Raw genomic sequence first — 26,987 nt, 5'->3', positions numbered from 1 at the left:
GAATGACAAAGTAATTTAAATGTAAGTCTAATCCAAGTCTAAGAGTAAATACCCAACCTTCAGTCTGAAGACGTGTCTAACTCTAGGCCCATCTCGCACCTTCCATTCATTTCCAATATCTTATTGAAGTGGTTTCTGTGCAACTCTGCCCAGCTCTTATCAGTCACCCTCCTTGTTCTTCTCACCCTCCTTGCTGTCATCATCCTTCATCATCTTCAGAACCATATTGGACTCTGGGACACCGCCCTCTGCTGGTTTCCCTCCTCACTTATGAGAGCCCTGGGAGACGCCAAATCCCAACTGTGGACTGTCACCAGTGTCATCCTCTACATCCCATCACTCATTCTGATCAAACATTTAAACATGCAGTTAAATACATTGAATTTGCCATTGGATGATTATATTAGAATAGATTTAAAAAAGTCACCTTTATTCCATTTCATTCAGCATAAAAGGTGACATGGCCACACTTGATGCTGTCTTAAATGCAGTGCAGTAAGAAAGATGATGCTAGCAGACGGTTAGGGCAGCAGAGATGTGGGGATTTGGCAAGTAATCCCCAGTGCCTTAATCCATGCAACAACACAAAGTCTGTCCATCCATTATTTAGTCACGATAAATAAAAACATTTATATGAAACAATAAAAAAACTAATACTTTAATAAAAATTTTGGTGACTGATTTTTTTATTCCCTTACGAAAACAGGATTTTACTGCATTTGTTGGCTTCACGTGTGTATGATAATACACAACCGCTGATACTAACACAAAATATTAGTATTAGTTGTGCCAGTGTCAAATGATGCAGTATGTGGTGATGAGCTGGTGGGCCATCCCAATGTTGCCACTGGCCTGGTAGATGAGGGACAGGTTGAAGGCAGTCTCCCTCCTCAGGTCCACTTGGTCCTCAGCAATACCCTGTTGTGGAACAAGTAGGCTTCTGATTAAGATGTTTCGTTGTACGCTGTACTTTTTAGGGTGTCCTCAGTCATCAATATCAGGTGTTAGATGAAAAAGGATCATAAAACAACAACTACATTTATGGGATTATGGCTTCAGGAGGTACACATCAGCCTTTTCTACATTAAACACTTCATTGTGGCCTACTTAACATGTAATAGTTATTTGGCCAAAACTTTGCACAGATTATGTTTTACAGACCATTTTCTAAAAGTTTTCTTACCATCTCTTCAGGATGTGCTGTTTTGTTTTTTATTTAAGTGCCTCCACTTCAACTGCCTCTTCTCCCCGTCAGCCATGTTGTAGTTTGTTTTTCAGTCAGTACACTTTTGTGTCTTATCGCATTGTGTTGGGCATTACAAATTCAATTGCATTTTGCGCTGACGTCGAAGCTAAATGATCTCTTTCCGTAGTTAGCTTCTATGACTAATACTGCCGATGTGTTAGTACGCTAGAAAAAAAGTTCCTCCGTGTTCGCCCTTACAGTAACAATGTCGCTACTTACTTATTTAGACTTAGTTCCTCCCATTCCTGTTGGAACATTGGGCGACGAGTCCCCTCCATTTTTTCCGGTCACTGGCGACCCTTCTTGCTCCATGCCAGCTGACTCCCATCTCCCTCAGGTCTTCCTTGGCTGTTTGTCTCCACGTCTTTTTTGGCCGTCCTCTCCTCCTCTTTCCCCCTTCTGGCACCCAGTCCATTGCCACACTTGCCGGTCTCTCTCTTGGCAGTCGGAATACGTGTCCAGCCATTTTCCTTCTCATGTCAGAGACTATGTCAGACAATGGTGCTACCCCTGCCCTTCTCATCACCTCTTCATTGGTGATGTGGTCTCTCCATGAGATCCTCAAGATGTATCTGAGGCACCGTCGGTGGAAGACATCCAGCTTGTTAGTAATGCTTGATGTCTCCATCCACGTCTCACAGGCATAGGTCACTGTAGGGATGACCACTGACATATAGAGGCGCAGCTTTGTGGACGTACTAATAGATTTTGATGACCAGATGTTCCGGATGCTTTGGAAGACTCCTGCAGCTTTTCCGATTCTGGTCTGTACATCCTTTTCTGCGTCTCCAGTGTTTGAGATGTTGCTTCCAAGATACGTGAAGTTCTTAACGTACTCTATGCCTTGTTTGCCTACGGTGAGCAGTGGAACGTTTTAGTCTTGTGCGACGGTCATGGCCTTGGTCTTCTCTTGGCTTATACGTAGGCCAACTTTTTCCCCTTGCTCATGCAGATTGTTGGTCAATTTTTGGAGCGCAGCGTAGGAATGACTAAGCAGAGCCAAGTCGTTTGCAAAGTCCAGATCTGCCAGTCTGCCCCCTCCCCACTTAATGCCGAGGTTTGCTCCGACGACAGACTTCCTCATGACAAAGTCTATGACAATGATGAACAGTAAGGGAGACAAGATGCAACCCTGTCTTACCCCGGTCACAATGTCAAAGTCGTCGGTTGTGCTGTTGGTGGTTTTCACTCGACAGGTGGAGTTGTGGTACATGTTGACGTACTTTGATGGTATACCGTATAGCTAGAGGATCTGCTACAGTGATTCCCGGTGGATGCTGTCGAAGGCTTTCTTGAAATCGATGTAATTGATGATGAGGGGTGTCTGGAGTTCTATGATGTTGCGAAGAGTGAAGATCTGTTTCGCGCAGGACCTTCCCTTTCGGAAGCCGGCTTGCTCTTCCCTTAAGATGTTATCTACCTCGTCTTTTAGGCGTTGGAGCAGCACACTACAGAAAACCTTGCCTGGGATCGACAGCAGTGTGATGCCCCGCCAGTTGTTGCAGTCTGCGAATGTCGCTACAGCTTGGTTATTATACAGGTTACGACATGTAAATTAAGTATTGAATTAATAATTGATTGATCCCATTAGCTGCATTGCTAGCCACCAAGAACAAGCTGATTTTTATGTTAGAAGGCGAAAAAAACAAAAAACTTTAGTCTTCTTGTCTCTCATAATGATTGTGAATGATAGGCAAAATTCCAAACAAAGGGCAGTTCCCCTTTAAAGGAGGTCACAGTCTCAACACATGCTCTATTTACTATAAGAGGAGCATATCCTCTCCGCCTCCTAAAATCAATGGCCATCTCCTTGCCAGCACCTGTATTTCCTCTCTGTAGGCTGTTTTATCCCTCCTTGTGATCATGCCTACCACTGTGTCGTCCGTGAGCTTGATGATGGTGTTCGAGGGATAACTGGGGACACAGTCATACGTATATAGGGGGCTAAACACGCAAACCTGAGGGGAGCCAGTGCTAACTGACAGGGTGGACGAGCATAGTTGACCCACCTTAACAACCTACGGTCTGTTGGTCAGAAAAAGTATTTTTAATCCAGGAACAGACCCACAAAGCTCAGCCTCTCCACCAGGATATCAGGGATAACGGTATTGGAGCTGTACCGTATTTTTCGGAGTATAAGTCGCACCGGAGTATAAGTCGCACCTGCTGAAAATGCATAATAAAGAAGGAAAAAAAACATATATAACTCGCACTGGAGTATAAGTCGCATTTTTGGGGGAAATTTATTTGATAAAACCCAACACCAAGAATAGACATTTGAAAGGCAATTTAAAAAAAAAAAAGAATAGTGAACAACAGGCTGAATAAGTGTACGTTATATGAGGTATAAATAACCAACTGAGAACGTGCCTGGTATGTTAACGTAACATATTATGGTAAGAGTCATTCAAATAACTATAACATATAGAACATGCTATACATTTACCAAACAATCTGTCACTCCTAATCGCTAAATCCCATGAAATCTTATACGTCTAGTCTCTTACGTGAATGAGCTAAATAATATTATTTGATATTTTACGGTAATGTGTTAATAATTTCACACATAAGTCGCTCCTGAGTATAAGTCGAACCCCCAAACTATGAAAAAAACTGCGACTTGTAGTCCGAAAAATACGGTAGTTGACGAGCAGCATCCTGCAATAAGTGTCCGGAAGTTCCAGATGTTCCACAGCTGAGTGAATAGCAGTGGCAATGGCATCCTCTGTAGACGGGTTTGGCCTGTAGATATACTGATGTGGATCAAAGTTCTGGGGGAGGCAGGTTTTAATATATTGGAGAACAACAGCCGTCAGTACCACTGGTCTTTTATGGCTTGGGGACTGGGATGGCAGTGGCTGCCTTAAGACAGGGCTGGATTTGGGTTTGTCCCAGGGATGAATTGAAGACCTCTGTCAGTACTCCTGCCAGCTGGTCTGTACAGTCCCGCAGCACTTCGCTCTGTATGCCAACTGACCCAGGCGCTTTACCCAGGTTTATAGCCTTCAGAACTTGCCTCACCTGGTGTTCTTGGAGGGCGAGCAGTTGATGAGTGGAAGGTGGGAGGGCTGACTTGAAACACGCAAAGAAATGATTGAGTTCTTCCCCTAGCGAGTCTTCCGTGTTGTTGGCTGGGAGTTGCAAGTTGAGTTGAGTAACTCGTCAGGTGTTGGAGGCGTTGCCCCAACCGCCATCAGTCTGCGTTGTCCAAGTGCGCCTCCACTTTCCTTCTATACTCCACATTTGCTGCCTTGATGCCTCTCTTGAGGTTACATCTAGCCTTGCTTTATCGCTCTCTGTCTGAGGACAAACCACTCTGAGGCTGGAGATCTAGCGATGTCGTCTGGGATGTGGTAAACCTAAGGACACTCAATTGTAATTTCCATGCAACACACAAATACATCCATCCATTTTGTCCCTCTCTGGGTCGCGGGGAGCTGCAGCCTATCCCAGCTGCATTTGGGCGGACAAGTCGCTGCCTCATCGCAGGGCCAACACAGATAGACAGACAACATTCACACTTACATTCACAGCGTCCATACGTGCTGCCATCTTGGCAAAATAAATAAATAAGAACAATAAAACAAAATTCAAAGTTAGTTTTCTTGTTGATTGTTAATTGTGTCATGTTCCTTTTAAATTCATGGGCAGCTTACAATGTGTCATGTAATGTTACTTATGCAGCGATTGTGATGGACTCATAAACCAGATCTGAGTTGACCTAATACCAAACTATTGCGGAACTAACAGTTGAACCAGGTGTAAAATTGTGTTCACTCACCTCTAGTTTCTGTGCAGGCAGTTCAAGAGCCTTTTGGTAGTAATGGATGGCTAAATGTGTAAGGCCCATCTGATGCAATGCTCTGCCCAAGTTGTACATGCTCTCCTGACACTCCCCACGCAGATCCACATAACGCCACAGGAAAGCGAAACCCTACAAAACACAGTGTTATGTTCGCAACAACACTAGTAGAGGGTAAGATGTTTAAAAGTACAACATACCTGCACCATAAGCGTGTGCCTCTTTGCGACATACTTCTGTGATGCCATGTGGAAGACGGTGAGGCCCACGAACAGGTTGAAAAGTGGGTTGTCGGGCTGAGTTTGGAAGGCCTGAACATACTGACCTGTGAACAAACAACACATCTTCTTTGCGTTGGGACATTGCTAACCAATGTGGCCCTGCCATTAGGCAAAGGTTAGAGCGGTACCCAGGGCGTGTTTGAAGCTGCCTGACACCATGGCGTTGTGCCCGCAGAGGACACACAGGGCACGGTTGTCAGGATGTTTCAACAGTAGACGCAGACAAAAGCGATGATGACGTTGGTGGTGGGAGGCTATTGTCAGCTGAGGGGAAACAAGCATCACAGCTGTGCTGTAGAGCCATGTATTTCATGTATAATAAAACTACATTTATGTCAAAGAGATGTGTCTGCTTACCTGGTTGAATATATTCCAAAGCTGAGGCTGATCCACATTTTCCATCAGCATCAATCTGGTGAAGGAAGTAAAACAAATGACAAATATGATAAATTTACTACGAAATGTCTCATACCTGATGTAGTTGTAGGCCTTGTAGAAGTTGCGATCCAGGATGCTGGCCGAGAGCCCGAGAAACTCCAGTTCTTTCCGCCTGATCTTGATGTCGTAGAAAGAATAGAACTCCATGGCAGAGTCGACCATCATCTCGGCCTCTGCGTAGCGCTGCACGTCGCACATTGTAAGCACACAGCTAAGCAGCAGTTGCCACCAGTCTTCTTTGGACAAGACTTTAGTTTTACCTAACAGAAAAAGAAAGGTCATCACTAAAAGGATTATACTATTCAATAATATCATATATTAACCTGTATTTGATCCCATACAAAGGAGCAAACACAGGTCGATATGTGTTCATGAAACACACAAATGATTCCTATCCCTTTAGGAAAGTACTCCTAATCTCAACTCATTTTGTGGATAAAATACAAATGTCACACAATAATTACTGTATCGTCTATTCCAAAGACCATTGGCAAGACCAAAGAGCTGTCAAAGGACTTTAAGGACAATATTGTAGACCCACACAAGACTGTAATGGACATCAAGACCACTAACAAGAATCTTGGTAAAAAAGAAAGCACAGGGGAGATGCTGCATATCTCGGTATTGCTCGATATTGATATCAGAAATTAAATGCTAGAGAGTACCGCACATTCATGTGGGACCTGAGCCGAGGATGTCATTGTGGCTTGTGCAGCCCTTTGACATATTTGTGATTTAGGGCTATATAAGTAAACTTTGATTGATTGATCGATCGATTAACAATTTAACATTAACAACCCCAAATTCATAAATTAAGTTAAAAAAAATGTTTTCTTCATATAGAAAACACATCACATTCAGCCTATGTCGGCAATAACCTATAAAATGTCACACAACAGGTAAAATGTAAAGCATACATGTACCAGCCCACAATTTGTTCCATGTTTTTAATGTTATTTCGCTAAGCAATGAGATGTCCCACTTTGTTCGGCGGTCCTTGACAGCACCATAGCTGAGTAAGGCAAAGCGAAAGTGAAACTTAAACTACGTTCACACTGCAGGATAGGATGCCCAATTTGGATTTTTTTGTCAAATCCGATATTTTTATGTAGTGGTTCACATTACAGAAAAATGCAATCTGTAATGTGAACACTAACTGACCCGCATGCAGACATGACGTCATGATGTCACACGTCCTGCAGTGTTTACGTAAGTAAACGTGGCGCATGACATTGCAATGTCAAGGATTTTGTGCAATATTATTCAACATTAGTTTAAACCAAATTATAGCTTGGAGAAGATTAAGAAAGAAGAGAGCAAATATGTTGGCTCTGGCAGTTTGCAGAATATTTTGCTTTGATGCCTGCTCCATAGAGCGTGTCTGTGGGCGAGCAGTCGTAGCCATGGGAGTGGTGGAACATTGACGTGAGCTTCGAAAATAGTATTTTAACCTGTTTTCTGCTTATTTGTCAACTATTTATTTTGTAACCCTCTATTTTGGTGAATAATTATGACGCTTATCGCTTCTTGATGCAATCTGGTCGGATGAATGCAACCAAAGCGCAGGAGCGTTCAGACTGCAGTTGCATCACATACTAATCTGATTTTTAACCACATACAGAAGAGGCCTGGGTCGGATATAAAAAATTTGGAATTGCACTGTTCGCACTGACAAAAAAAATCAGATGTTTCCCTTTCCAACCAAAAACCACAAAAGCCTGATTATCTTATTTCCAAAAGGATTGTTTTGTGGTCTGAGTGGTGTTAAGAGTAAATTTGTAATAATTGGCTCCACAACGGGTTGTGCCGACAACCATGAGTATTGAACTTGTTCAATATTCTTGATGTGGGAAAAGCTGACACCTCCTAAATCATCATTCAATGAATTGTGACGTGGTACAGAAAGTAGCTAATCAGGAATTTTAAAAAAACATTCCAAAACGCATTAGGGCCGTATTTTCCGCACTATTAGCCGCACCTAAAAACCACAAATTTACTCAAAAGCTGACAGTGCGGCTTATAACCCGGTGCGCTTTATATATGGATTAATATTAAGATTCATTTTCATAAAGTTTCGGTCTCGCAACTACGGTAAACAGCCGCCATCTTTTTTCCCCGTAGAAGAGGAAGTGCTTCTTCTTCTACGCAAGCAACCGCCAAGGTAAGCACCCGCCCCCATAGAAGAGGAAGCGCTTCTTCTTCTACTGTAAGCAACCACCCGCCCGCGTAGAAGAAGAAGAAGAAGAGCGCGGATATTACGTTTCATTTCCTTTGTGTGTTTACATCTGTAAAGACCACAAAATGGCTCCTACTAAGCGACAGGTTTCCGGTTCATGAAAAGACGCAATCTCTCCATCCGCACACGGACTACTATTTCACAGCAACTGCCTAAAGACTTTCAAGAAAAGCTGGCTACTTTCCGTGCATATTGTAAAAACAAGATAGCTGAAAAAAAGATCCGGCCAGAGAACATTATCAACATGGACGAGGTTCCACTGACTTTTGATATTCCTGTGAACCGCACTGTGGATACAACGGGAGCACGTACGGTGAATATTCGCACCACAGGGAATGAGAAGTCATCCTTCACTGTGGTTCTAGCTTGCCATGCTAATGGCCAGAAACTTCCACCCATGGTGATATTCAAAAGGAAGACCTTGCCAAAAGAGACCTTTCCAGCCGGCGTCATCATAAAAGCTAACTCGAAGGGATGAAGAAAAGATGAGCGAGTGGTTAAGGTAAGTCTACGCGAAGAGGTCGGGTGGCTTTTTTCACGCAGCTCCGTCCATGTTGATATACGACTCCATGCGCGCCCACATCACGCTGGTTTTTAATATATTATTAAAGTTTGACTGACCTATCTGACTGTTTTTTTGACATTCCTTTAGCGCAGTTAGATGCGGCTTATAACACGGGGCGGCTTATAGGTGGACAAAGTTTTGAAATATGCCGTTCATTGAAGGCGCGGCTTATAACCCAGGGCGGCTTATGGTGCGGAAAATACGGTACTTTGTTGAGAACAACTCCCCTTTGGCTCTCTCAGTAGAATATGAAGTCTGTCTTCATTATTTTTTTATAGTATTTTCTTTTCTTCTGGATTCTGTCCCAAAACTACCATCATTCCCTCCTCGTGTATGTCAATCAATCAATCAAAGTTTACTTATATAGCCCTAAATCACGAGTGTCTCAAAGGGCTGCACGAGCCACAACGACATCCTCGGCTCAGATCCCACATCAGGGCAAGAAAAAACTCAACCCAATGGGATGACAGTGAGAAACCTTGGAGGGGACTCCTCCCAGGCGACCCCTTTCTATAATGCCCCCCTATCCTCTTCTATATTACCTGTTTTTCTGGTTGTTGCTATGGTGGTTGCTATGTGTGTTATGCTTCAATTTTGTTGGATCAAATTTGTTCAAACAGGATTTTAGGCCTGAAGGACTAAAGCAGGCCATTCAACTAAATTGTTTTGGGGGCTACATTTCCAGAAAGCTAAGGACTGAAAGGCTGGACCTTCACTATGCTTCTTGTTTTGCATATTACGGAGGACCAGCATCATCTGCAGTAGACCTTTGATTTTGTCTATTTATTTTTTTAGATTTACAAAATTCCGAAACAAAATATCCCTGTCCATAAAACAGAAGCACAGTGCTGTTTTTAAAAACTTACTACATAGCAGTGATAGTTAAAGATCCTCAACATGACAACTCAAGTGTTTTTAGGAATATAATGTTCCTCTCTTCCAAGTTTGTTGAATTGAACTCTAAGGCCGATTTAGTGTAATTCCCAGGCCGCCAGTTGAATAGCCTTGGAAGAGAGTCTGGGACAGAATTGTGTGTGTTGTGTGGTGTGCTGTGTTGATATTATCGTAGCACAATACACACATAACAATCAAAACTGTTCAATGCCTAATGTTTTATTTTTATGTGTGGGCTCTGTAACAGATAAAATCTCTTTAGGTTTAGAAAATCTTTTTGTGTGTACTGTGTACCCCACTGAACACTGCCATAGCTTAATTAATCCATCTGTTCATTGATCATTTTACATTGTCATTCATTAGTGGTGACAAACTATACATTTTCTACTTCAAAATTAGTGTGTGAGACATATTTAGGACTTAAACCTGGGTTGTGAGGGGTTTGGATGGGGCGGTGAGCGAGCCGTGTGTAAAATCTTTCAATCAGTTATTCTTGGGCACTACAAAATACAGCAGAAATGACACAAATCTGCACCTCACACACAATGTACGTACAAGTGATGTCCAAATACGCAGCTTCAGGGTCCCCAATGTCCAGCATCATGTCTTCAACCCTCACCAAGCGCAGGTGATTCTCGCCTGACATGATGATGGAACGCACACAGACCTTGGCTCGCTGCATGGCCACCTTGAATATAAACACACACAGTGCTTCGATTTGTGTATTTTATACAGCAGAAAGACAACATGAAGTTATAACTGTACCTTGAGCAGCATGGAGATCATGGTGATCATGGCGTCCAGATAGTGCTGGATGTGTCCCTGCGTTTTCAGCAGCGTGGACCGATGCAGAAGGAGCTTTAGTTCCTGCAAAGATTTGTCATATTGCGAGCGTCATCTATTAAATTCAGTCTCACGCAAAAAAAAAAAACAACCTGCCTTTTGCGCTGCCGATGAGTCTTGTGCCAGTGTGTCGTTGTCGTACATGGACTCCAGGGCTTTGAGGGCGCAATCCGGACGGCCAAGTTGCTGCTGCAAGGTGGCGAGAGAGAGCCGGGCTTCCAGGTGCTGCGGTGCCAACTCGACCACTTTGGTGAAGCTTTTGGTCGCTGCTTCCATCTCACCCAAAGCCTTGAGACACTCTGCAGGGGAGGTGGAAGTTGCTGATCACTAATAGTTTGGCAAACATACTCATTGGCCACAACATTAAGTACAGATTAATAATGTTAAGAACCTCCATCAAGGCTGAATGCATGACACTGTGTCCCAATTTATTGTAAATGTAACATATCAATAAATTCTAAATTTTGATTGGCACTGTAATTTAATAAGAACCACATTCAAATATGTTTGTCAAATTCAAAACGTTGGCATGTCAAGACGTAAAATTTTGATTACACTACCTTACCAAAGTATAAGCCAGGCCCAAGGTCTAAGGTCAGATAATGCAGGCTTTGTCATTTTAATTTTTTTTTAATCACGCTTTTACAGATACAGGTTTAAGAAAATACAATCAAAGAACCTATCCCTGATCTGCATTTACTCAGAGGTATATATGAACTATATGTTTGATGGTTAAAAGTCAATGAGCTTTAAAGAATTACAGTCACAAATTGAGGAGGTGTTTGTTCAGCCTCTTCGTAAAGGTATGAATACTGCTTAATGTAATGTCTCCAACAACCACAGGGGGAAGACCGTTCCATATTCCATCCATCCCATCCATTTTCTACCACTTATTCCATATTGAATTAGCAAAGTGGAGAAAGCTCCTGTCGAGGCATTTGGTGTTTGACTTAGGGATTTGGGATCATCGCAGTGTTTTGCATACATTTATTTTTTGGTGACCTCCAACCAACAATAAATAAAACATTTTTTTTAAATACATAAATACATTTGGAACACCACAAATACATTCAGCGCTACCTGTTCGCCCTCACTCATAAACAGATGATAATAAGACTGTTTGTAGCTTGTCGTTACAATTCCTTACAGTATATGGCATTATCATATATGGCAAAAAAGGAACTTCCCGGAGATCAATAATTCATAAATGGAATAAAAACAAGACAATAGTGATCATCATTGTCCTGGAAGTCATACCTGCGTGACGAAGCCATACCACAGCCAGGTTGTACTTCTCAGATATGACCAGCACAGACAGTAAAGGTAAAGCAGACAGGTAGTCTCCCAGCTCCAGGTAGGCCTCGCCCACATCCAGGTACAAGTCACCAATCTCTTCTGCACTCTGCTCCATCAGTGAGGAAACCAGGGTCTGCGTTTGAGTGGAACAAAAGCCAGCAAAAAAGGCTCAAAGTATGTCTGTCTGAAATTTGTCACACTTGTAAAAACTAAGCTACCTCCAGGGGTTCATGGATGCGCATGTGAATGAGGCAGACAATCAGCTTGGCCTTCAGGTCCACCGGGACGCTGTCGGGAACTTCAACATCCTTGATTTCAGCTGTGGATGCATAAACACATCCTCGTTATCTTTACTGTAGTTGAACTTGGCTCAACCTTTGGCAGCTCTTTGGTCTTGCCCACAGTGGTAGAAAGGTTTCAATAAAAGAGTATTTGTGTGAAAGGTGTCTTTTATACACTTGGGTCTGATCTACTTAGCGCAAAATACCACACGTTAAACAGTGCGTGCAAACTATAAACTATTAGTGGGCGTATTGCGGGTGATATACCAAGTCCTAAATGAGGTTGTTGCATGTACTACTAGCATTATGTGACCATGGAAATACTAATTCCCCTCTATATTCATGTTATCATGCTCTCCAACCAGTGTGCAATGTTGTTGATAATATGTACCACCCTTTCTGCATTATAGATTGTAATCTATAGACAATAAAAACTATTCTTAGCACAATGATGCTCTGCAGAAAAGCGGTAGACCATCACAACACTGCAACGCATTCATGCGTCGGGAATGATCCAAATGCAGGAAAATACACATTAAAGAAAGATGAGCTAAATGGATTGCACTCCCTTCTTCTGCTCACCTAAGAGACACAATTCTCTGCTCATGACCTTAGTAAACCAGCTTTGCCTCCGTTATGTAGTTTGCATGTGCTTAGTACCGTAATGAGTTGAGAATGCAGTGCATCCCCACATATTCACAATTTAGCATTTGCGACTCCAAAAACTCCTAGATTTTCTTAATTAATTAATATTGCTTCAACTTATATATGTTTTTTGTCTGCAAATCTCATTCACCCAAAGTCGGTCAAAATTCATGAATTTTTGAACGGCTTAACCCTGGATTGTGTTGTGAGCAGTGTTGGGCCGTTAGTTTCGGCGGTAACTAGTAATCTAACGCGTTATTTTTTATATTCAGTAACTCAGTTACCGTTACTACATGATGCGTTACTGCGTTATTTTACGTTTCTTTTTACAGTATGTAGTATTGGCTAGAAACAGAAGATCTGAGTGTGTTTTATTGGAGAGTTGCGGTGTCGTCCTTCTGAATCTTCCTCTGTTATAAGCGGTAGAGAAGAAAGGAGGCGCGCTCTGTGTGTGTCTGGGTGTGAGTGTGGGGGGGAGCGGAAGGGGGGGGGTGTCTGTGTTTACTAGTGCTGCAACGGATCAATATCTTCGGTTCGGAACACACGTGATCCGCTGTTTGATATATGAAAAAAAAAAAAAGTTGTTGGCACGTTCAGTCCACACACAACGTGGTCATGGCGAGCGGAGTAACGGAAGAGCTTCAACGCCCCGCGCCATTTAATCAGTGTGATTATAGGTGCAGACTCGGTTGTGCAAAACGAGGGTTTTAAACACATGCTGAACGTGCTTGAGCCACGTTACGACATCCCGTCGCGCACCCGCTTCAGCGATAAGATTGTGCCAGATCTTTATGAGCAGGAGAAGAAAAAAGTTGTGGATGAACTATCCCGAGCATCATAGGTTGCGCTCATGACAGACGGGTGGACGTCCAGGGGAACTATGTGACGATAAGCGCTCACTTCATCACAGCAGACTGGGAGATGAGAAGACACGCCCCCTCTACGAGAGTCACCTTGTGCAGGTGCTGACACAAGCAGTGGAGGAATGGAAGATAAAGATATCCCAGTCACACGTGATAATGCCAAAAATCTAATAATTGCAGTGAATGAGGCAGGACTGGGACCACAGGTAAGTGCTTTGCACATGTAGTGAATTTGACATCACATCTCAGTCAATAAGATGGAGCGCCTCCTTGGGAGGATCAGGAAGGAGGTTTCCTACTTCCACCCAAGCACAACAGCTGCTCATGTGCTCAACACAAAGCAAGAAACGCTGAAGCTGCCTACTCATAAGCTCATACATGATGTCCCAATGAGGTGGAACTCCACTTATGATATGTTGGCGCAGCAGGCAGCTATATACTCTGCATTGACCTACAAGACCCTGAAGACAAATGTCAAAGACATCATCACCCTGTCTGATGATGATGTGAGAGTGGCAGAGGAGGTCCTCCAGGTGCTTAAACCCCTCTAAACTGTTACATCTTTACTGAGCACTGAAACTTCACCATCTGTGCCACTGAAAACAAGGATTCTACAATCTATGGCTCCAAGTGTGTAAGACAGCAGCATCACTCCAGATGTCAGGCTTCATTTCACTACCTATGTTTCAAGGAAGATGAATTTTAATTTTCCTGAGGGAACTCTACCGAAGGAATCAATAAAGTACTATCTATCTATCTATCTATCTATCTATCTATGTGCCATCTTATGTTGCACTTTAAGTTGTTTTTTTATTAATGGTCATTGATCCAAGTTTAAAGAAAGGAGAAATACCTTTTTATGTTGCACTGTTTTTCATTAATTATGTTGAAAGGAAGATAAAAATGCATGTCAAGTTTATCAACAGATTGTATTATTCTCTAGTGCAATAACAGTACTGAAATGAAGACTATAAGGGCATTAATGGGAGCTTTAAAATAAAAAGAAGAAAAAAAGAAGTAACTATATAGTTACTTTTCACAGTAACGCATAACTTTTTGGTGTAAGTAACTGAGTTAGTAACTGAGTTACTTTTGAAATAAAGTAACTTGTAACTAACCCAAAGTAACTAGTAACTAACCCAACACTGGTTGTGAGTGAACAATGGCAGGAAGTTTTAGGTGGGGAGTGTGGTTAGTGTGCTGTGTGTCAAAAATTGTGTGGGCATCTCAGTTGCTTGCAGATTTTCACAATTTACTGGTGTGTCCAGATCTGTAACATTCCTAAATGTATCTTTATAAGGGGGTGAACTTATAAAATTTGATAGCATCCTTATTTTCCCCATAGTAAAAATAAAGGTTTTATTAGTCACTTACGCTGGCTCTTCTCTGCTCCACTCTTTGCCTCCTCATTATTCTCATTCTCAGTCTTCTCTGACACATTCTCATCTTCTACTACAGACTGTGAGCTAGTTTCATCCTGCACCAGAACCACGCCCATAAAATTGACCAAGATCTGAGTGCGAAAAACATGTTTGTTTACTTACACACAAGATATGTCCGTTACCGCTGTAAAGTGTGCACATACAGTATACATACCTGCAAAGCCTTGTCATATTGGTGGTTGGTAATGTAGAGCTCAGCGGCCATGTTCACCATGTCATCACTAACCAATTTGGGGTGTCGGGCCAGAGCTTCCTCCATCACGCCGAGTGCTGAGGGCAAGTCACCACTTTCATAATAACTCCTAAGAACACATACCGGTAATCAAAATCTGACTGGGTGTTTTCAACCCATATTACAAGCCAGAAATATTCATGGCAGATATATAATTACGGACCTCAGCCCACAACTGTTCACTCAGTTACGTGATATGTGACATGTGACATATGTGACATGATAAACACATGACCGTACTGTAACAGGCTTGTGCAAAATTCGGAATTTCAATTAAATTCATTAGGAAAAAAATCAAAAATAAATTGAATTGGCTCCACCCAACAGGATGTTGATGTGGAATTTAGAATTGCAGGGAGTGAAATTCATTATAATTCAGAAATTCCAAGTAAAAGGGGTTGTTTGACACCTTTACATGGCTGCCTTTAAAGGCTTTAAAGATGTAAACTACGCTCCACGTAACACATACGCACAGACATTAGCTTTGTGTGTCGTCAGCTAATGATAGCAATTTGGCAAGGTTGTGTATTCTATCATAACAACAACGTGGCTGCAAATTGTTTGTTGCTTCCCTGAAACTGCTTCTGTGTATGTGCACGGGCTCCTGGCAAGTCCGTGTGTACGAGACAGCGATGAGTGACCGCCTAAAAGCCAGAATAATTCTTCGAGCCGAAGATACATTTTTATTCAATAGAATTAGTTATTGTGATTTTTTTTTAATATGCTCTATCAAATTACTGATGGTAACATAATATTCTTTGGTATAAAAAAATTAACTTTGAAATAATTGCAAACAGCCCATTTACAAGGGTTTGGCTTAAATACTAAGAATAATTTACAAACATTCAAATTAAAATTTTTCTCCATCCATTACCAATACTTGGATAAAATAAAGCATTCTGGAAAAATAAGTATTTTTTCAACCATTTGGCTTAGTTTGAAAGTATAATAGAATTTAAATATAATGCATATAATTAAATTAAATCATCTTATTTATAAAACACACTTTTATTTTTAACTGTTGTTATTGTAATGTATCTTTGTATATATACTGGAGAGCATAAGTCTGGAATACACCAAAATTAATTGAAATGTCAATTCTACTTCCTTTGAAACCTCAATTCAAATTCATAAATAAATGATAAATGGGTTATACTTGTATAGCGCTTTTCTACCTTCAAGGTACTCAAAGCGCTTTGACAGTATATCCACATTCACCCATTCACACACACGTTCACACACTGATGGCGGGAGCTGCCATGTAAGGCGCTAACCAGCAGCCATCAGGAGCAAGGGGTGAAGTGTCTTGCCCAAGGACACAACGGACGTGACTAGGATGGTAGAAGGTGGGGATTGAACCTCAGTAACCAGCAACCCTCCGATTGCTGGCACGGCCACTCTACCAACTTCGCCACGCCGTCCATTCATGAAAATTAATTGGAATTTGGGAGACATTCTCCACTCAGTTTGGAATTTTGTACAAGCCTACTCCGTCCAGTAGATGGCATAGTAACTGTCCTTAACACATCCATCCCTCCATTTTCTACCCCACATACCCCACACACATGGTCTGCCAGAGAATAAGAAGATTAGTTTGGATTGCAAATTATTTTGCTATATTTGGTGAGTTTTCAGAGCCATCCAGATACCCTTTTTGGAAAAAAAATTTAATTATTGGACACTTTAACATTTATCCCCGCCTTCTGCCCGAATGCAGAAGGCATTACACCCTGGACAAGTCGCCACCTCATCACAGGGCCAACACAGATAGACAGACAACATTCACACTCACATTCACACACTAGGGCCAATTTAGTGTTGCCAATCAACCTATTCCCAGATGCGTGTCTTTGGACGGGACAAGCGGTAGAAAAAGGATGGATGGGCATTCTTCTCAACGAGCAGTGGGTCCTGCAGTGCTCACATCCCCTCATCTAAGATACTTAGTCTTGAGACTTTAAAAAACACAAATAAAGTGATGGAAAAAAGTTAATTTGTATACTCAAACATAGTTGTTTCACTTTTCATGTTTTTGGCCCACATGTCATGGCTAATTATGCAAGTTAGATAATGACATCATCTAGAACCTACACCCCAAGTCCACATATAGATTGCAGTCCCAGGGGATTCACTGAATTAATTTTAAATTTATTATGATATCATTATTATTATTTTTAAATGTATTGTTATCCATGTTGAATCTAAAAGCTTATAGTAAGTGACAAAGTGGTATACTGTCGGCCTTATTGGTCCGTCAATGAAACTCTTGTGGATTGGTTATTGTTTTACGAAAGCAATGAACATTTTTGCCATCATTATGCCACCTCCAGATAAGATGCTAGGGATAAAAAAGTTGATGACAAAAGCTTACAGGAAGTTGATGTACATTGTTCTAAGTTCCCTACTTGGCCATATCCTTAGACAGCTGCATGAAGTTCTCCCCCTCCTCCAGCGGAAGCAGAGACAGGATCCGACGGTAGCCATCCATACACTGCTTGTGCTCACCAAGACGCATGAGGAGACTACAGCGGTCCCACAGGTAGCGCACGTTGGTGGGAGCGTACTTGACAGCTGTAGTAAGGATAATTTATTTTAATGGCACTTTCCCATAAGACTGAAGTTCAGATCATTTCCAGATTTTGAAATGCACTCATCATGTGTTAGAACAGGGGTCCCTAAACTTTTTGACTTGGGGGCCACATTGGGTTAAAAGAATTTGGCTAAGGACCGAGCTATCTATATGTATGTGTATTAGTATGTATGTGTATTTGTATGTATCTATGTGTATATATATATATATATATATATATAAATATATATATATATATATAGTATATATATAACATATTATATATATATATAATATATATATATATATATATTTAGTATATATATATATACATAATATATATATATAATATATATATATATATATATTTTATATATACATATATAGATATATATGTATATATGCGATGAGGTGGCGACTTGTCCAGGGTGTACCCCGCCTTCCGCCCGATTGTAGCTGAGATAGGCTCCAGCGCCCCCCGCGACCCCAAAGGGAATAAGCGGTAGAAAATGGATGGATGGATATAGATATATATCTCATACCAAAGACTATAAAAATGGGACCCATTACCTCCCCGCTTGGCACTCAGCATCAAGGGTTGGAATTGGGGGTTAAATCACCAAAAATGATTCCCGGGCGCGTCCATCGCTGCTGCTCACTGCTCCCCTCACCTCCCAGGGGGTGATCAAGGGTGATGGGTCAAATGCAGAGAATAATTTTGCCACACCTAGTGTGTGTGTGACAATCATGGGTACTTTAACTTTAATGTATATACATACACACACACATATACAGTACAGGCCAAAGGTGTGGACACACCTTCTCAGTCAATGCATTTTCTTTATTTTAATGACTATTTACATTGTAGATTGTCACTAAAGGCATCAAAACTATGAATGAACACATGTGGAGTTATGTACTTAACAAAAAAAGGTGAAATAAGTGAAAACATGTTTTATATTCTAGTTTCTTCAAAATAGCCACCATTTGCTTTGATTACTGTTTAGCACACTCTAGGCATTCTCTCGATGAGCTTCAAGAGGTAATCACCTGACATGGTTTTCACTTCACAGGTGTCATAGTTTTGATGTCTTCAGTGACAATCTACAATTTAAATAGTCATGAAAATAAAGAAAACACATTGAAATGAGGTGTGTCCAAACTTTTGGCCTGTACTGTGTGTGTATATATATATATATATATATATATATATATATATATATATATATATATATATATATATATACACACACACACACATATGTTTATATGTACCGGTATGTATACAATTTCCCTCTCTGTCTTCCTTTTTTTCTTGTCTTCTTCTTTTTATCGCCGCCTGCTCCAGTCCGGCTGCGCCAAACACTAAATATATCCATCATTTAATAAAGACAAATTCAAACAAGGCAACAAGAGAAGTATCCCATACTTATGTTTGGTAGAGTAAATGTGTACAGCAGATATGGGCATCTACATTAACAATAAGATGTTTCTGAGTGGCTGGATAGGACAGATTGTGGATGCTGGCGGGCTGTATATGGCCAGCGGGATGTAGTTTTGGGACCCCTGGGTTAGAAGGTATTATCATTTTTTTAAATTAATCTTTTGTCAGGGTAGAATGGTAATACAAAATAAATCTTCAAAAAATTTTAAAACAATAATTGGGTGCACAAAATAGGATATTCTCTAGAATAAGATATAATCCCTTTATTGTCATAGTTAATAATGATCCCTTTATTGTCATAGTTAATAATGAAATTACGTGCTATTCATTAGTGCAGTACAAATACAAACAAAGGAATATAAAAAATTAATAATAGTCATTCAAACACACATTCAGATATTGCACGTTGCAGTATTGCATAAATCTGTCATTTCAACAGTCAGTATTGCACATGCAGGAACAGAAACATTTGGCACATTTTCTAATTGCACAAATGTTTTTGTACGAGTTTCCTGAATATAACTGGTCACAGTAGGATAAAAAAAATATTTCTTTAGCTTGTGTAATTGAGAGAAAATTGAAACTAGTGCACCAAATTCTTGTTTTTAAAATCAATGAAGATGTATGCTAAATAACTGTAGTGTTGCAAAGTACAGACGCTGCGAGGTAAAAGAGAGGCAAATAAGCAAAACAGACCTTTGTTGTAGCAGACAAGAGCTTGCCGCACGTTGTCCTGCTCCAGAGATATCTCAGCTAATCGAATCCACTCCTCGCAGTCCGAAGGGTTCAGGTGGGCGGTGATCAGACTGAACTGTAGTGCTTTTTCCATGTCGCCTTGGTCCTCGTAGATCATGGCCAGCGTGGAGAAAGGGTCGTAGGCCAGAGGAGCTGCAAGGAGCAAGAGAGACCGCCATGTTGTCATGACAGACGACACAATGGTGCAAAAACACCTCCTACCTTGTCGTATGATTTCCATGCACATGGCGATGGCGTCGTCCTTTTCTCCTCTGGCATAGCGGATGTTGGCCTCACCCATCAGGCCCCGGAGTGCCCGGGGCAGCTTGCTGCGGTTGCGTCGCTCCTGGAAGCATAAAGGGAGGTGGTGACATCACAAGGACAGTGTCCCAGAACAAAAGTGTCTCACCTTCATCATCTTCTTGTTTTCGCGGTTCAGTTCTATCTCCAGTGCCAGCACATCTCCCACACTCATGTTCTCGCTTTCCTTGTATTTGCTCTCCAGCCTGCTCTTCTTTTTTGCCTTCTTGCCCTTTACGTTCACCTCCGACTTTTCTTCTTCCTCGTCCACAGCGAAGTCCTCGTCATCCTTGTCATCAATATAGGTCATGCTGTCGCTCTCTTCGTCATCTGAATCTATCGGCTCTACGCTTTCTCCCAGAATGGAAGCAAATGCTTGCTGTACCCCAGGGCTGACTCCATCATCTGAGGTGAGGTGAGGAAGAACATCAATGGCATGCAAGTGAGGTTCTTTCTAACTGGACAGTTGCTTGAACCTGATGAACCTGACTAAGAAGTGCACTCGCCATTCCACTCACACGTCTAAATAATTAAACATATTGAGAGATGTACAGTGGGACCCGTTTATGCCAATGCCCCCCAGGCTAGTTCATTGACATCGACGCAAGTGGCTGTCGACATAACTGAAGTTGAAACCAAAACTAGCCATTAGTTGCAAATACTGACTTGTGACTTTCACCAATGACATACGATATTTTAGAATAATTGCATAACTGGCACATATGCATGCATTTTTTTTTTCTTCAAAAAGCAAAAAAAAAAACAATACACACGTTAAAGATAAATCTGTGTTATCATTCGAGCTGTCAGTCGATTAAAATCACAACAAAACCTATTTTTCGTAGTTAGCTCGCAACTATTCACAGATACAATAGGTATAAGTTTGTTATCATTAATAAGTTTACCTTAGACCAGTGGTCCCCAACCTTTTTGTAGCTGCTGACCGGTCAACGCTTGAAAATTTGTCCCACGGACCGGGGGGGGGATTATTATTATTTATTTATTCATTTTTTCATAAAGAAATACAATCATGTGTGCTTACGGACTGTATGCCTGCAGACTGTATTGCTCTATATTGATATATAATGTTAATATTGTGTTTTTTAAGTTGATTTAATTAAAATTTAATTTCTTGTGCGGCCCGGTACCAATTGGTTTGCAGACCGGTAACGACGGGCCTTAGACAGATCATATAAAAGTTTTTAATACTACCAGCATGGGAATTGACTAGAGATGTCCGATAATGGCTTTTTTGCCTATTTCCGATATTGTCCAACTCTTAATTACCAATTCCGATATCAACCGATACCGATATATACAGTTGTGGAATCAACACATTATTATGCCTAATTTTGTTGTGATGCCCCGCTGGATGCATTAAACAATGTAACAAGGTTTTCCAAAATAAATCAACTCAAGTTATGGAAAAACATGCCAACATGGCACAGCCATATTTATTATTGAAGTCACAAAGTGCATTATTTTTTTTAACATGCCTCAAAACAGCAGCTTGGAATTTGGGCCATGCTCTCCCTGAGAAAGCATGAGGAGGTTGAGGTGGGCGGGGTTGGGGGTGGCGGGGGTGGGGTAGGAGGTAGCGGGGGGGTGGGGGGTGGGGTGGGGGGGGGGGTGTATATTGTAGCGTCCCGGAAGCGTTAGTGCTGCAAGGGGTTCTGGCGATTTGTTCTGTTGTGTTTATGTTGTGTTACGGTGCGGATGTTCTCCCGAAATGCGTTTGTCATTCTTGTTTGGTGTGGGTTCACAGTGTGGCGCATATTTGTAACAGTGTTAAAGTTGTTTATACGTGACTGGGCCGTCACGCAAAGGCAGTGCCTTTAAGGTTTATTGGCGCTCTGTACTTCTCCCTACGTCCGTGTACACAGTGGCGCTTTAAAAAGTCAAAAATTTAACTTTTTGAAACCGATACCGATAATTTCCTATATTACATTTTAAAACATTTATCTGCCGATAATATCGGCAGCCCGATATTATCGGACATCTCTAGAATTGACTATATGTTTGCTCATGCAAATGTTTGCGTATTAAAAATTCCATGCTTTTTTTTAAACGGCTTAACACAAAATAGACACAAAAACTCTTTGACATACACGCACGCAAGCAAGCAAGCACGCACGCACACACACACACACACACACACACACACACACACACACACACACACACACACACACACACACACACACACACACACACACACACACACACACACACACACACACACACACACACACACACACATACCACTTCTGATATGGGCTCACTTTAAAAGCAAAGGTGCTATAAATGACAGTAAAACAAATTACTGCAGTGCTCCAGCTCAGCTGAATCTTCAATCATTATATCAGTCAAAGCATGCAATTGTTTCAAGCAGCCTCTTGTCCTCTATAATATTAATTGTTCACAAAAGTAAAGCTGTAACCATCTAATTGTCATTAAAAGTCTGTTGGTTGTAGTTGTCTATTGTAAACTTTCCAGCATACTCTGTCTTTGTGGAAAGGGAATGTGGAAAGGGAATGGCATTTGAGACTTGACTTACTCCGTGGAGTGGTAACTCAACTCACAACTCATAACTTTGTCTTGTCAAGAAGCGTCTTGTCAGAGCTTTGAAGCTAACCTTGACATTCAATATAGCCTTTTCTTTGGCCGAGGGTCACACGTCACATGCACGGTATTCCGCGCTTCAAAAAAAGAATGCTATTTTAGGGACATCTTCGGTATCTCGTATTTGCATTAACTTTGGCAGCCATAATTAATATTAGTTACTAGTATCGACATTTCAGCTTTTTCCAGTTACATTACGCCTTTTTGCCATATTTTTATGTTTATTTATGTTCTACAATCCATTTTTTCCATCCATTTTCTACCGCTTATTCCCTTCGGGGTCGCGGGGGGCGCTGGAGCCTATCTCAGCTACAATCGGGCGGAAGGCGGGGTACACCCTGGACAAGTCGCCACCTCATCGCAGGGCCAACACAGATAGACAGACAACATTCACACTCACATTCACACACTAGGGCCAATTTAGTGTTGCCAATCAACCTATCCCCAGGTGCATGTCTTTGGAGGTGGGAGGAAGCCGGAGTACCCGGAGGGAACCCACGCAGTCACGGGGAGAACATGCAAACTCCACACAGAAAGATCCCGAGGCCGGGATTGAACTCACGACTACTCAGGACCTTCGTATTGTGAGGCAGACGCACTAACCCCTCTGCCACCGTGTGCCCATAAAAAATTAGACATATCCACAAATGACCACACTTTTGATGCCCCTGGCTTATGTATTTCAATGTGAAAGTGAAGTGTTACCAAACAATGGAAGAGTGTCTCCAAGCTATGTCTGCTTAGCATTATTGTAGTCATGACTCCTGTTAGTCAAAGGATTGGCTGCACACTTGTGGAGGTGTTCTGCATGCTTTCACAATTCACATTTCACCGTGGTGGTAATGCACATGTGACATAAATCAGGAAATTACTTCTTTGGCTCGTATGTGTCAACAAAAGTGGTCAACTATGTATGTTGGCTTAAGCGAGGTTTGTTTTTTTATTTGTAATATGAAAAACACAGTGAACTTGATGAGTTGGTCCACATAGATGGGATAAAACATTTAACGGGACCGATTGCACTGTTTCTACTTTTGTGAACACGAACAGAGACAGTTTACCAATTTGATGCAGGTCTTGAGTAGAGGTGGATGGCTGTGCTGCCTCAGTATCTCCAGCTGAAACTTCAGCCTCCTGAAAAGAGAAAGATTAAACAGGGATAGATTCATTGCTACTGCAGTGTAAATAAGACAGCAACCATTAATCGATTAATTCGATTAGAAAAAGGATTGATTTATATTATGTTGCTTCTATTAATTGTTTAAAGAGTAACTATTAAAATGTATCAAATCCGGATCAGATCCACACCGAGAGATGGTGTGTGGACACCGTTATCTGTGTAATGGGGATCAGTGGAGCTTTACATTTTTTTTATTTTTAATATAAAAGCCCACATATTAATGGTGCAATTTATATGTTGATGATGTTAGAAATAATAATGACAAAAATATTTATTTCATCTATTTTAATGAAATACGCTTTGAGGCTATAAAGTGTGTTTTACTTGATTAATTGAACAAAATATTGGTTAGATTATTCGATTTCCCAAATAATCGATAGCTACAGCCCTAAGTGTAACAATGCACCATGCTTACAATCCAATCTAGTGTAACCAGTGTTCAAACTTAATTTTAAAGGCAAATTAAATGACTAAATATTATTCCCTGTTATTTCTTGTTTTGTATTAAACACACCAAAAACACTATAGTGTATGTCAAGATCTCTTTAGCAGTTAAATAAATGCAAATGATTATGTTAGTGTGGTATAGTGTTGGAACATTCGTTACTTGTTTTAGTTTTATGCTTACTTTTACGAATTGAATATTATTCCCTGACTCCCGAGGGATATTAGTAGGGCTGCAACTAACAACTAATTTGATATTCGATTAATCTGTCGATTATTACTACGATTAATCGATTAATAATTGGATAAAAGAGACAAACTACATTTCTATCCTTTCCAGTATTTTATTGGGGGGGGGGGGGGGGAAACAGCATACTGGCACCATACTGGCACCATACTTATTTTGATTATTGTTTCTCAGCTGTTTGTAAATGTTGCAGTTTATAAATAAAGGTTTATTAAAAAAATAAAAATTAAAAAAAGTAGCCTCTGCTCATGCGCAAAGCATAGATCCAACGAATCGATGACTAAATTAATCGCCAACTATTTTTATAATAGATTTTAATCGATTTCATCGATTAGTTGTTGCAGCCCTAGATATTAGTATATCTGACAATATGTGAATTAAACTATGGAATGGATTAAGCAAAGAAGTCAAACAATGTACTAATTTGATGCAGTTTAAGAAACTGTTCAAACTCAAAGTGTTTATAAAGTACAAGGAAGTATAATATTGACAACAATCTTGAACCTTACTGAAAAATGAGATAATCTTATGTTTGATTGATTGATTGAAACTTTTATTAGTAGATTGCACAGTACAGTACATATTCCGTACAATTGACCACTAAATGGTAAAACCCGAATAAGTTTTCAACTTGTCTAAGTCGGGGTCCACGTTAATCAATTCATGGTACAAATATATACTATCAGCATAATACAGTCATCACATAAGTTAATCATCAGAGTATATACATTGAATTATTTACATTATTTACAATCCGGGGGGCAGGATGTGGAGGAGGTTGGGGCTTGGGGAGGGGTGGGGGCGGTTGATATCGTTGATATCAGCACTTCAGTCATCAACAATTATATCATCTGAGAAATGGACATTGAAACAGTGTAGGTCTGACTTTGTAGGATATGTACAGCAAGCAGTGAACATAGTGAGCTCACAAAGCATAAGAACAAGTATATATATACATTTGATTATTTACAATCCGGGGAGGTGGGATGTGGTGGGGGGAGGAGGTTAGGCTAGGGTTGTAGTTGCCTGGAGGTGTTCTTTTAGTGCGGGTTTGAAGGAGGATAGAGATGCACTTTCTTTTACACCTGTTGGGAGTGCATTCCATATTGATGTGGCATAGAAGGAGAATGAGTTAAGGCCTTTGTTAGATCGGATTCTGGGTTTGACGTGGTTAGTGGAGCTCCCCCTGGTGTTGTGGTTATGGCGGTCATTTACGTTAAGGAAGTAGTTTGACATCCATCCATCCATTTTCTACCGCTTATTCCCTTCGGGGTCACGGGGGGCGCTGGAGCCTATCTCAGCTACAATCGGGCGGAAGGCGGGGTATACCCTGGACAAGTCGCCACCTCATCGCAGGGCCAACACAGATAGACATGTACTTCGGTATCAGGGAGGTGTAGCGGATTTTATAGACTAGGCTCAGTGCAAGTTGTTTTACTCTGTCCTCCACGCTGAGCCAGCCCACTTTGGAGAAGTGGGCAGGAGTGAGGTGTGATCTGGGGTGGAGGTCTAGAAGTAATCTGACTATCTTGTTTGGAGTCTTGATTTGAGGGTTTTGGAGGTGCTGGGGAAATGTATGTCATTGTGTGAATTACAACTTATAAACAACTATTTATTTATGAGAAATGTATTAATTATAGATATATTTATTTAATGAATCTGTGTCGCTAATTGAGTACAGGAAGCAAACAAATAAATGTGTTACAAATTGCTACGAAATGGAAACTGGGTAGGATTTAACAAGCTCTGCTTCTTCGTCCTCCTTTTCGGACATGTTGTAATGAGAAACTGGAATATTTCATGTATCACATGTCATTGTGACTGTACGCAATTACATTGAAATACATTAAAACCATAATCATAACAAAATCCAAAATACACAACCATCCGCCCGAGTGGTGCGCCCCTCAGGGTGTGATGGTTTGACCTACCTTGGCTTTCCTTTCGTCTCTTCTCCTGTCAAACTCCTCAAAAGTTATCCTCCCCTCTAAGTAGTCGATCAGCTCGGCGCTAAACCCAGACATTATTCTTGATATTTGACAGTTGACTCACGTTCCTTGAAAACAAGACCACAAGCTCCCCGTCGTGTTCATGTTTCTGGTTTTCTTGTTTACATCGCAACAATTCCGGGTGTGACGTGACGTAAACAACTTCCGGGTCAATGTTGTCACGTGCAGGTCTCTTACAGCGACATCTGGCGGCAAAAGGCAAGATCGCAGGATAATTTAAATCATAACAACAATATATTGATACAAATAGTAATACTTTTTTTTTTTTAAATCATGCTTTTGATGTTCTTGTCTACATTCGCTCAACTTCTTGGAACACTTGTTTACATGAAGAGAATAATTTCTGTGTTGATGCTGTCAAAAGCGACAATCT

The 26,987-nt window shown here is 41.0% G+C and overlaps 1 protein-coding gene across 1 annotated transcript; it reads right to left on the bottom strand.

The window, feature by feature from the left end:
• Positions 1–657: 657 nt before the first annotated feature.
• gtf3c3 (general transcription factor IIIC, polypeptide 3) lies at positions 658–26,736 on the bottom strand. The gene is made up of 19 exons (XM_061978074.1): positions 26,537–26,736; positions 23,796–23,868; positions 20,222–20,517; positions 20,035–20,158; positions 19,774–19,965; positions 17,470–17,635; positions 14,987–15,134; positions 14,765–14,903; positions 11,820–11,920; positions 11,563–11,734; positions 10,402–10,604; positions 10,228–10,329; positions 10,018–10,150; positions 5,802–6,027; positions 5,687–5,741; positions 5,458–5,593; positions 5,249–5,373; positions 5,028–5,180; positions 658–918 (listed from the first exon to the last, which is right to left on the bottom strand). The coding sequence occupies exons 1-19, from the start codon at positions 26,627–26,629 to the stop codon at positions 796–798; spliced, it is 2,760 nt and encodes a 919-aa protein (XP_061834058.1). The 5' UTR covers positions 26,630–26,736; the 3' UTR covers positions 658–795.
• Positions 26,737–26,987: the final 251 nt, after the last annotated feature.

The sequence above is a fragment of the Nerophis lumbriciformis genome, linkage group LG01 (genome assembly GCF_033978685.3).
Source record: "Nerophis lumbriciformis linkage group LG01, RoL_Nlum_v2.1, whole genome shotgun sequence".
In the NCBI taxonomy this organism is placed as follows: Eukaryota; Metazoa; Chordata; class Actinopteri; order Syngnathiformes; family Syngnathidae; genus Nerophis; species Nerophis lumbriciformis.
Note: the sequence above shows the minus strand (reverse complement) of the source record. Positions and strands in the feature narration are given on the sequence as shown.

Coding starts and splice junctions, on each gene's coding strand:
- gtf3c3 (XM_061978074.1), bottom strand. CDS start 26,629: ATGTCTGGGTTTAGCGCCGAGCTGATCGACTACTTAGAGGGGAGGATA. Junction 15,135..17,469: donor CTGTCTAAGGATATGGCCAA/GTAGGGAACTTA, acceptor ATGTGTTCTTAG/GAGTTATTATGAAAGTGGTG. Junction 11,921..14,764: donor TGGAGCAGAGAAGAGCCAGC/GTAAGTGACTAA, acceptor ATGCATCCACAG/CTGAAATCAAGGATGTTGAA.